Source organism: Ochotona princeps, chromosome X (assembly GCF_030435755.1).
Source record: "Ochotona princeps isolate mOchPri1 chromosome X, mOchPri1.hap1, whole genome shotgun sequence".
Taxonomy (NCBI): Eukaryota; Metazoa; Chordata; class Mammalia; order Lagomorpha; family Ochotonidae; genus Ochotona; species Ochotona princeps.
In genome coordinates, this window is record NC_080865.1 from 29606601 (window position 1) to 29618881 (window position 12281).

Genomic DNA, 12281 nt, shown 5'->3' on the forward strand with positions numbered 1-12281 from the left:
AAGCTTTATTTCTTTTTATTGGAAAGGTAGATTTACAGAGAGAAGGAGAGAGAGAGAGAAAGATTTTCCATCCACTGATTCACTCCCTAAATGGCCGCAACGGTTGGAGCTGAGCCGAACTGAAGCCAGGAGCTAGGAACTTCTTCCAGATCTCCCACATGGGTGCAGGGTCCCAAGGTTTTGGGCAGTCCTTGACTGCTTTCCCAGGCCACAAACAGGGAGCAGAACGGGAAGTGGTACATCTGGGATCCTGGCAGTTGCATGGCAAGGATTCAGCATCGCACCAGGCCCACTCTTCCATTTCTGATCCAGTTCCCTGCTTCAGCCTGGGAAGGTGGCAGCAGAGAGCTGAAATCCTTGGGCCCCTGCATCCCCAGTGGGAGACCCAAAAAAAGCTCCTGACTCCCAACTTTGGACTGGCTCAAGATTCGGCCATTGCAGTCTTTTGGGGAGTGACCCAGTGGATGGAAGATCTCCCTCCTCCCTCTATCTGTAACTCTGCCTTTCAAATAAATAAATCCTAAAAAAAAAAAAAAAAAACCTCTAGAGGTACTTTCTCTCTTCCTCTGACCACCACAAGGCACACGCTGGGCACAGCCTCTCACACAACATGCAGCACCGAGACCGGCGGGAAGGCACGGCTGCTGCCCGGCCCCACAGCGGCCCGAAGAGCAGGTGTGAGGATGGCTGCTGCACCAGGCCCCTCGGCAGCAGAAGGCAGCATCCAGCTACCGCACAGCCCGAGCCTGGGCCCTTACTGCGACAGCTGTGAAACAACGGGGGGTGGGGGGAGAGGGGGCAAAAAAAGGCGCAAAGCATTTGGAGGGCTTGTTTTCGAGCACAGTTTCTGCTGTTCATAAAAAGCAGCAAAGCAGGAAAACGTTAACTACAGAAACCAGCCCTGCTGAGGTTGGATTAGCAGCCATGGAACACCAACACAGAAGTAACACCCAAGCTCCTTCCACGCAAACACGCATTAAGGCAAGCCAGATGGCAATGTTTATAGAGCACTGGCCACAAGGACTATTCCTTACCATGCACAAGACACCAAGTTATAGAATAACATGAACACACTACTAATTATTTTCACTGCCCTGACTTCCCAATCCCCCCTCCAGAGAGAGCATTTCTGGAGGCAGGGCCGCCACCTGTCACCTTTGCCTAACACCCAGTGGAAGGTGGGCAAGAACCGGCCGCTCTAAAGTAACATCAACCTAGATCCTCGGTGAGGCCAACTTCTTACTAATCCAAGTTGCACTTAGAAAATATGCGCAGACTCACAACCTTAATCCTATTTCTTTGGTCTGGAAATCAAGCACTGATCCAACATTGAAGCCACCCCTTCTTGGCATGCCTCTGTCCCTACAAAACTAGGAAAAGCTTCAAAGCTGAGAGATAAGCCCCAGGCTTTGATTCACCCCTCACTCCCACATGCGGTGCCACAGAGGGCAGCGCTTGGCTAAGGTGATCTCTCCCTCAGACTCCACCGCCATGTGAGTCAAAATTCAGAATATCAGGCACAGAAAAGGGACACACGCTACGGCCCGCCTTGCCTTGGGAAGGGAAAGCAGTACAGCTGATTTATTTGTGACACTGACCAACCAAGGCACATGAACTCTGCGAAAGAATCCAAGGAGCAAGGCCTGGTGCGATAGCGTAACGGCTAAAGTCCTCGCCTTGCATGCACCAGGATCCCATATGGGCGCCGGTTCTAATCCAGGCAGACCCGCTTCCCATCCAGTTCCCTGCTTGTGGCCTGGGAAAGCAGTCGAGGATGGCCCAAGGCCTTGGGACCCTGTACCCACATGGGAGACCCAGAAGAAGCTCCTGGCTCCTGGCTTTGGACTGGCTCAGCTCCAGCCATTGCGGCGGCTTGGGAAATGAACCAGAGGACAGAAGATCTTCCTCTCTGTCTCTCCTCTCTGTGTATCTGCCTTTCCAATAAAAATAAGTACACTTTAAAAAAAAAAAAGAATAAAAAAAAAGAATCCAAGGAGCAGCTGAAAGCACAAGCCATTGCACCTAGGGCCTCCTTAGCTTACCACACAGGCTCTCAGCACAAGGAAGCTGTGACCTGGGCCCAGGAGGCAAATAAAGAAGGCAGCGAGACCTGCAGAGAAGGCCAGGCATCAAGGCTGCTTCAAAAGTGCACGGCAAAAAACGGAACTAGAAGGTAACAAGCACTTTCTCCAAAGATAAGAACAGTTCAGATTTTGCAAAATTTGGGGCTAGCAAAAAACAAACAAACAAAAACCATAAAATCATATTTACATCAGAACTGTCCCTTAAGAGGCCCTTCCGCCTGGCTTTGCTAGGAAGTATCAGGAAAGTCTACATTCAGGTGGAGCCTTCTGGAAGGGACCTCTAAGGAGAGTTCTCAGTCTGGGAAGCAGGAAAAAGTGACTGTTCCTAGGGAGCATTCCATACGAAAGACAAAGGAGACCGTCCAAAAGCACCCAGCCCCAGCGAGGGCCATGAGCCACAGGTGGCTTCCAGATGAGCACACGGCCACGTGGTGGGGCCTGGGAACCTGTACTTGCAAACTTTCCCAGCCGCTCCAAGGACTGAGCTGGCGTAAAGGCAGCAACAGGTCACCTTGTTCTGTACAGTGCCACATAGTAAAGCGGTCAGGACGTGTGGACCCAATCAAATCTCTTTGAGATGTGTTGGGGGGAGGGGTGTGCGCTCACGCCTGCAAGTACATGGGCACACATTTTACAACTCTACAAAAGCTGAGGTGGGTCCTGCAAAACCAGGCCCCAAGAGCAGCATCTGCCCCAAGGGCTTTACTTTGTGGGCCCCTGGGTGAAGGCAACGCCAAGCTCCACCTCCCTATGCAACAAGGAGCAGCAGCTCTAATTCTAAAACTTGAATTTCCAGAAGTCACTCACTTAAATAACCCAAGGCATGCTTCCTACGTTAACAACTTACTAAATGTTACAAAAAGAAGCACAGTTGAATAAATAACTAGGACTTCTGCCTTTTTCAAGAGTACAAAAGGAGTGACAGTGATAATCCAGAGAAACAAGCTCTTCCCAGAGAATGGGAATATTTGAGAGTGCTGGTCTCCTTTTGAAAGTTTCCAATCACTCATCTAGGCTCCCAACTCAAGGATGCAGAGAGGAAAAATAAGTCCAGAACCAGCAGCCCGGAGGGAGGCCAAGAGTCAGTGAAACTGTCCACAGACAAGCTACTACAGGGAAACTGGCACAACAAAGCCAAATCAGGGAGACTGACAAAGAGAGAAGGCAGATGTAGCTTACCAACATTCAAAATAAAATGGGTTATCACTACAGACCCTGCAAGGCACCAAAGGAAGGCAACGCCACAAACAACTGGATAGGTACACACATGATAAATGAAAAAGAAAACAGGTTAATTCCTTCCAAAACAAAAACTACTACAACCCATCCAATAGGAAGCAGGTAACCTAAGCTCTTTAACTATAATCTCCAAAGTAAGAGATCCTAAGACCCAGCTATCTCACTGGAGAATTGGAACAGACACTGAGGAAGGGAACTAACACTGTATAATCCCAATATAATCCCAATCCCAAAGCCACGTGAACACATTCCAAATAAAGAAACCTGTATGCCAGCATCCCTCATGAATATAGACATAAAACTCTTTAACAAAATTAGCAGAGTGCAGCAACATAGAAAAATGTTTATATGCCATGAACAACTGGGATTTATTCCAGAGCACGCCATGACTTGCTAAATATTAAAAAAACCAACGTGATGCACCACAATAAAAAGAGATGATGCAAAAAACGGAATGACAAAATTCGACCTCCATTTAAGAAAAAAAAAAAAACCAGAAAAACAGAGACGGGAACTTGCTCAACCCCACCAAGGGCATCTAGAGATAAAGTCAGCTAGTACGATACCCTATGGTAAGATCAAATGTTGGCTCCCTCAGATCAGGACCAAGGCCCAGAAGTTCGCTCTCCTGGCTGCTGTTCAACACAACGATGAAGTATGGTTAGCTTAATAAGGCACAGAGAAGTCAACAAATTCACCTAAGGTCACACAACTAGCAAGGATGTAAGCAGGATTCGAACCCAAGTAGTTGGGCTCTAAACGCCAGTGCTTTGAATCACAATCTTGTATTATCTTTCTCAGTATATATGCAACAAGAGTAAGCCATTTGTCCTACACATCAAAGTGGTTATTAACTTGTAACAGGATTACAGACTCTTTGTCTGACGCGAATAACTAACTGTTCACCACGAGAACAGCTTCTGCAAGCTCTTCAAAGCAGGCCTAATTCTATTTTGCAAAGCGGGAAACTCAGAGACGGAGGGGGGGGCGGAGGGGGTGTCACAACATTTTCACAGCTGTTTTTCATCTCTCCAGATGAGGCACCACACTTGGGGAATGAGGCAAATGCCACCTCAGAACGTGCCACACTTGGACAGACAGGCCCCTGCCCTTCCTTCTTAAAACTCCAGAGTCAAGGCCTGGCGCAATGGTCTAGTGGCTAAAGTCCTTGCCTTGCACGCACCAGGATCCCATATGGGCACTGGTTCTAATCCCGGCAGTTCCACTTCCCATCCAGCTCCCTGCTTGTGGCCTGGGAAAGCAGTCAAGAATGGCCCAATGCATTGGGACCCTGCACCTGTCTGGGAGACCATGAAGACGCTCCTGGCTTCAGATCGACACAGAATCATCAGATGGAAGATCTTCCTCTCTGCCTCTCCTTCTTTCTGTATATCTGACTTTGCAGTAAAAAAAAATAGTCTGAAAAAAAAACTCCTCCAGAATCAGCTGTAGTACTCAACAGTTCAAAGATTCAGTGTGAAACCATCATGAGGTACAGTTTCTATTCACCTCCATCCTCTGAGGCCAGCAGAGAAGGTCCAGTGGCACATGGCAGTCTTGTGTGACCAGTGTGATAGTCTATAGTAAGGCAATGTGGTATGAAAAATACCAATATCCTAGTATCACTCATTATTCAAACTAGAGATTTTCATGCTAGTGAAAAAATGCAGTCACGTAAAAAACACGCGATATCTTAAAAACCAAAGTGTCCCGAAAAAAATCCTACTGTAATAATGAAGGGAGGCTCTTTCCACAAAATAGATCAACCTTCAAAGCACGTCAGTCAACCCACTATTTTCCACCTCTCTTCTTGCCAGAACTTTCCTTATCTTTGCAGCGCATAAAATTCGCACCTTTTTATATCTGAGCATCTTTATCCACTGGCAGTATTTCAAAGTACTCAGCCCGAAGTTCTGCAATTAGTGTTAAGTACCTGATGTATCCTTTGACACGCTTCCAAACATTTTATTGGACATCCCACCCAACAACACAGTGTGTGTGGGATTTTGGGTATCATTAGCATCTTCAGGGAGAGCTAGAAATTAGGGTGCATGTTCAACTACCCAGAATGAAGTCAGCTCACAATCCAGAACATACTACAGGTTCTGCCTGGCTCCTTTTGAGTTTGGGGCTTGACACATTAACACATTTGATGACCAGTTCAGGAACACAAATGACAATATCAATTTAATGAAATCCAGGCCTACACACACCTTAGGGCTTCAGTTCTATTTCCTAGGGTCTGGAAAAATGCCTAGTTGTAAGAGTTTAAAAGTGCATTTATGCATGGTTTGCAAACTTAGCTTGGTGATTCAATTTAAGAGGTTTCCCAACTTTTCAAAAGAATTAAACCTGTAATTAAATTATCATGAAATGGTGGTTGTAGCTGCAGCATCCACCAGCAGGTGAGGGTTACAACTGCAGTGAAATGGTGGATTAAAATGCCTGAAATATGCACTAACCCACAAAACATAGTATCAGCTTTATTAAACATATTTTCTTTCATAAGCACCCAATCACATTCCAGTGACTTTATAATTCACACAGCTCTGGGATAGATTATTACAGTTGTCAAAAGTCCAAATACAAAGACCACTCATTCCAAATCTCTAGGTACCAAGTCTGAAAGCAAAAGCTCTAACTTTCCGGAACTATTCAAGATCCAGCTCCTTCTGGGTTAGTATCTGCTGAGAAAGTGGCTTAGCCTGTAACTTCCAATACAAATTCAACCAATTTAATTACATAGAGAGGATGAGAAGATTCCAAACCCGTGATTCTTCTGTGAAAACTACAGACTTTATCTTTCTCTCTTCCAAAGGAGAAAGGCAAATTAAGTCTACCAACCATTACAGTGGAAAACACTCCCCCTAATGTCTCGCACAGAGCTTCTGATTACTTCTCCCATGGCGGCTAGGCTAACAATCACTCCTCGTACTTTTACTACGGCATCACTTTCTTAAGCAGTTGGCATCCCTTCCGAACAACAGAGAAGTGCCAATGAGAAAAGAGGGTTCTTAGCACCAAGTACACTCTCACTGCACCAGATGCTGCATTTCAATGCACATAACTTAGGAAAGGACACCCTAGAAAGAACCATTACGGTTTACACAATCTCCTAACAGCAAGCCCCCAAAACTAATTCCAGCACCGTGAGATTCTTCACTTTGGAGTCACAGGGGGAAGGATCAGGATAATTAAGAATCTTCAGCAGTGCCGGAGGAAAGACAGCTTCAAAAACAAAACCCAAATCACCACAAAGCGCCAGAGCACTCCGAAGGCACGCGGCCTGACCAGTGACCTCCCCCATGCAACCGGAAAGCATTTGCGAACACGATTAATATCCGAGAAAAAATACCATGGGAAAAAAAGCACACCAAATGCCTTCCCCAAAGCTCATCAATCCGGAGTGCAGGTGCCTCCGCCCACTTGGAAGCTCAGGACCGTGTAAGGGAGGTGGGAAACGTGGCTAGAAATGGATCTTACAGACTTGATCCCTGCCATACACAGAGCGCTCTAACAATGGGTGAGGGGGACAGGGGTGAGCGAGTTCCTGATGACCAATGCTCCCTCCAAAAGGAAGACAAATGGAAAGATTGTGGCCTGGAAACCGAAGCCAGAACACAGGTGAGCAAGGAATCTCCCTGTGTTTGGAAGAAGCAGAGGATGTAATGACTGGGCTCCCCGAGGGCAGTGCCATAGGCTTCCCAGGCAAGTTCTTTGTTCTTAACAAGGAACCCATTAGAGAGCTTCACAAACTTCAATCTGCATTAGAATTATTGGTAAGAGGAGGACCCAAAATGCGAATTTAGGCGATCTACAGTGGGACTCAAACCAGTCTTCCCTACTCCCAAGTCATCAGCTCCCCCATGCTTCCTGGTCAAAGCCACAGGGCAGGTGCAGGCACCTTCACTGGTCACCACAATGGGGGATAAAGGAGATGAGAACGCTGAAGGGGGAAAGGGGCTTTTACAACAAGTTAGGTTTAAAAAAAACTGGATCAAGTTTTATACAGTTGTAGCTATTTAAAGCACACAAAGATATGCTGTCACCATAAACTCAACAAGTACACAGGGGTGTGGCAGCTCTGTACTAAGGCCTTTGGCTCAGGAAATCAGGGAGGGAAGGTTACAAGCCCCAGGTTCAGTGGCCTCACAAGTACAGGCCAAGCTCTGTACGCCAAAACTGAGCCAGGTGGAAAACGGCTGCCCACTAGCCCCACCAACTGATGAGCATAATGGAGACCTCCACCAGGGATCAGGGAAATGCGGCTGATGATTCATCGTGCTAAAATGGCCTCCTCAGAACCAGAGGCTCTGCACCTGCCAGCCGCACTGCAGTCCACACAGTGGGATGCTGCCCTGGATATTATGGGATGCTCCGCAGGATTCCCCCGGTCTCTACCTACTGGAGTCCAATAGCACCTCCCGCGCTAACGACAAGCTTTTAGGATCCAGAATTGCAGCCACACCACAGAATTGGTCAAAAGCCTCTGTGGGCCTATTTGTTGTTCACTAAAATACTGATAGCAAGATCTATTGGGAGTATTATTCAAGTTTATACAAAATAATGCATGATAGCTGGAGGCAATTGTCAGGTGACAGCTTTTGTGTAACACATTCAGGGATGACCTTAAGGGCACACTCACCCCACCCAGGTTCCAGATGTCTTTCTCTCCAGCCTGGGGGCAGGAACATGGGGTGGGGGAGGGGGAAATGGCGTGTGCACTTGCATTTGAATATATAGACCTTATCGGAGGACAAAAACCATAGGTAATAAACTATCACCAATAAAACCAGATTACTGCCATTACAGCTGAAACATCAATTTTGTTTAGTACTGCTTCAAAATGATGCTACTAGCCTTGCTGCCACATCTTATCAGTTAACATAAAAAAAATAATAAAAATGAAGAAACACTTATTGGGCCAGCGCGATGGCAAGGTGGTCAAGCCTAGCAGCTAAAGTCCTTGCCTTGAACCCACCAGGATCCCATATGGGCACAGGTTCTAATCCCATACAGCTCCCTGCTTGTGGCCTGGGAAAGCAGTTGAGGACGGCCCAAAGCCTTGGGACCCTGCACCTGTGTGGGAGACCTGGAGGAGGTTCCTGGCTCCTGGCTTCAGATTGGCGCAGCACCGGCAGTTGCGGTCACTAGAGGAGTGAATTATCGCACGGAAGATCTTCCTCTCTCTCTGTCTCTCCTCCTCTCTACATATATGACTTTGCAATAAAAAAAAATAAATCTTCAGAAAAAACACACTTATTCCCGAGGCCTGGTTTTGTGACACAGACAAAAGCCTAAAGCTGCAGCCTGTGACGCAAGTCCCATACAGGAACAAGTGCTGGCCTGGCTGCTCCACTTCAGATCTGGCTCCCTGATAATGGCCTGCAGAAGCAGCAGAGGATGGCCCCAAGGGCTCTGGAGACCAGAAAGAAGCTCCTGGCTCCCAGCTACAGCCTGGTACAGACACGGGCTGTGGTAGCCACTTGGGGAATGTACCAGCAGATGGAAGATCTTTGCCCTGTACAACTCTGTGGTGATGGTCCAAAAGACAGACTTGATCACCTCAGTCATGGCTATAAATTCAGAACCCACCCTCGTAATTCTGAAAGGGAAAGTATGTCTCACTCCTGCTTCACAGGTGCAATTCAGCATTGCACTCAGCTACATCACAGTCAGTCCACTTCATCAGTAAGATCTCCCAAGCACCAGAGCTGTGTCCAGGAAACAGATCCTCAAGATCTGCATTCAGGGACATGCCAGTCCAGTAGAAGAAATGGAAATAGTAAGGATGATTGCTAGATCTTTCCAGGACAGGGCCAGATGGCCCAGTACACCAAGTGTTCCAACAGGGCGGGTGGGGACCGTGACAGCTCACTCACCCCTGGGTTTCCAGGACCCTATGCCTCAACTAAACATGGGATGAGTTTTCTCTTGTTGAGCTCATACTCAGAACTCACACTGTTTTCTATATTTCACCTGCACAATGACCAGAGATGAAGGTTTTTAAGCAAAAATAGAGAATGCCTGCCTGGGTTACCTCATCAACCAGACACTACATGGAAACCAAAAGGCTTTTCATGGTCTCAGGGCTGCTGAGTACTAGTTGGCTTGCACTGGTTAACTACCTTACATGGAACGGCAAAATAACATAACTACGTGGTTCAAGTTTAATTACACTAAAATCACATCATGGAACTGCAGTATTAGGGCCTATCACTGACAAGTAGGGAAAAAAAGACCAAGCACGCAGGCTCCAGCAGCATTTGACTCACCCTTGAGTCACATCCAATAATCGCATATGCCAAGAGTAATGCCTTTTGACTCATTATCATTAAAATAAATGCTCTGGGACCTCACACATGGATATCTCACAGAGAGGATCCCAGGGCAGCCACATGCCCCCTTTGCTCCAATTTCTTCAAACGTGGATAGAGAGCAAAGGTGACGTGCCTCACTCCGGTTGAAGAGACAGAGGAACGCAGTCAAAACCAGAGTCCTTGGTCCCAGGACACTCGCCAGTCTTCATTTTACTTTGGTGTTTGCAGAATTCGATTAGATGCCACATCCACAACCTCAAACCTGCCACTTTCTCCTCCTCCCTTCCCAACAGTGCAGCCTGGTTCTCTCCCCGACGGACCAGGAACAGCAGAGTGCTAACTCTCCAGCCATTCCTTTGTTACAGGGGTAAGGGGAGATTTTTTTTTCCCCCTCACTTTCACAACCAAAGGAGAGCAGCAGCCAACTGCGTGCACCTAACAGAAGACTATGCTGCTTAAAGTCTAGAAGAATATCCAGACCGGTAAAAGAGGCGAGCGCTGATTAGGGCACTCCCAACCAGGGGTGTCTTCGAGGCTCACCCCTTTCCAGCTGGGCCATCTTGAGCCACACACTATTTTTCCTAAAGCCTCACTCTCATCACCAAGCTCTACTGTAGGCTACAAAGTTCATTAACCATTCTGCCCTAAAACTGGCAGGATAATTACTCAGAAACTTAAGCTTTCACCCAACTAGCTCCACCACTCAAGTACCTTCAGATTCTCTCCCCCCGGACAGTCTCCTTTCCCTCCATCCTCACCCAGGAAAAACCCAGAATCTAAAATAAGCTCTTTCTGCGACTGCCCAAATACACTGCCAGCGCTTAAGCACCCTGAGTGTTTTACCACTGCTTTTCCATTGTCCTATCGATGGGAGGTGGGGCTCAGGGTGATTGAGAGACAAGACCCAAGTTCCCGTGCAGATTCAATCAGAAGACATAAGGCTCAAACCCGGTCTTCAAAGCCTCACTCTTTTCAAGGAAATCTTTTACCTTCAAGAATCCCTCAAAGACTGTGTCTGGGAGAAAACGCAAAGAGAAAAAGCAACGTTACTAATGGTAACAAACGGTTGCCCTAATTAGAAGTGGACGGTGAAACTCTTGGGTGAGACAGGCAGGGGCCCAAGAACCGGCGGTCCCAACCAGGCCCGACCGCATGCTCCAGGCATCCAAAGAAAAGATGCCCGCAATGCACCCCATTCAAATTCTTGCACACCATCCAGCCTCGGCTCACTAGCTCGGTGCTGGCCAGCTCTGTGTTCTGAACCTCTCGCATTCGGGGAGTTTTAATTCCCGCGCCCAGACTTCACCGCTCCCCACCCCCAATAATAATAATCGTTTCCTTTTCCCGTCCCCCCGTCCGTTTTCCGGGGGATCCGTTTCCTACGCAGTCAGTTCAAGAAACCCGCAGGCGCTGCATAGCAGCGGTCCTTCCCCAGTTCCAGCGCCCCCGCAAGGGGGAACCCCCGCCCCCGGGAGGGAAATTTACCCGCCTGCACTTACAGGAACAGGTCGCGCGGGCGGCCCCGCGTGGCGCACACCCCCCAGCCCGGGCCCCGCCGTGCGGGTCACACCTCGCTCCACGGCGGGGCTGGGGCGAGGAGGGTGGTGGGTGGTGTCCAACCCACCCGCGAGAGGCAAACTGTAAGGGTCTTCCCCAACCCACCCCACCCCCACCCATGCGGTGCGGGAACAGAGTCCCAGGGGGACATCAGTAGGCATTCCGGGCCCAGGAGGGCGACAGGGCTCCCTCCAGCCTCGGCGTGCTGGCCAGGAGGGAGCGCAGCGCATGCAGGAGCTTGGCCTGCGCCCGGCCGCCGCTCCACGCGGCCCCGCAGCGCGCTGAGCGCGGCGGCGCTGCCCGGGCCGCCCGCATTGTTCAGCCCGCGGAGCGCGCCGCGCCCGGCCGCAGTCGGCAGCCCGCGCGGAGCGGCGGCCACCGCGGCGCCGGGGACCGGGCAGGTGGCGGCCGGCGCCCTCACCTTCGGCGCTGAACTTGAAGTCGAGCGTGCTGTGCCGTGCTGCTGCCATAGTGAGGCGAGGCCCTGTGCCATGCCTGGGGCAGGCGGCTGCGGGAGACGGGGGGCCGCGCGGCGGCGGCGACGGCGGCGTGTCAGGCTGCGGTCGGCGGGGAGTGCCCGGCGCCGCCCGGGGGAGGCCAGGCGCGGGAGGTGGGAGGGGCCGCCGGCAGCGACCCGGGGCGCGGGGCGGGGCCGCCGGCCAGGGCCAGGGAGCGGCGCCGGCGCCTCCAGCCCCCGAACTTGAAGCGCTGGGTGTGAGGCCTCGCTAATGGTGGAAACGTGGGCGCCGTGCTCCCCGGCGTGCGTCACCAATGGCCGCGCCCTGCGCCGAGGCTCGGGCTGCCGCTCCCGCCATCCGTTAGGTCACCTTAGGTTTGAACAGCGCAGCACGACTTCCGGGGGGGACCCACCCCGTGCAAGTCCCCATACACCTCCCCCAGCCTGCAGCCGAGGCCCCTCTTATTTCCTGGCCAAATGAAGAAAAAAAAAAAAAAGCCGGGATCCACACCCCTGTAATCTCAAAATCCTGCCCGCCTCTTTTCTTTTCTGAACATGCCACTGTTAAACCCATTCGCGCTGTTCTCATTTTCAGCAAGGGTCTTCTTGCAGTTTAAGGACCTA

The 12281-nt window shown here is 49.9% G+C and overlaps 1 protein-coding gene across 1 annotated transcript in view; it reads right to left on the reverse strand.

Moving 5' to 3' along the window:
* The window catches only part of SMS (spermine synthase), a 44932-nt gene extending 33026 nt beyond the window's left edge, over nt 1-11906 (reverse strand). Inside the window, exon 1 of the mRNA XM_058659207.1 lies at nt 11622-11906. Coding sequence (XP_058515190.1) covers nt 11622-11670 — 49 coding nt within the window. The 5' untranslated portion in view covers nt 11671-11906. The remainder of the gene's footprint in view (nt 1-11621) is intronic.
* Between the last annotated feature and the right edge of the window lie 375 nt (nt 11907-12281).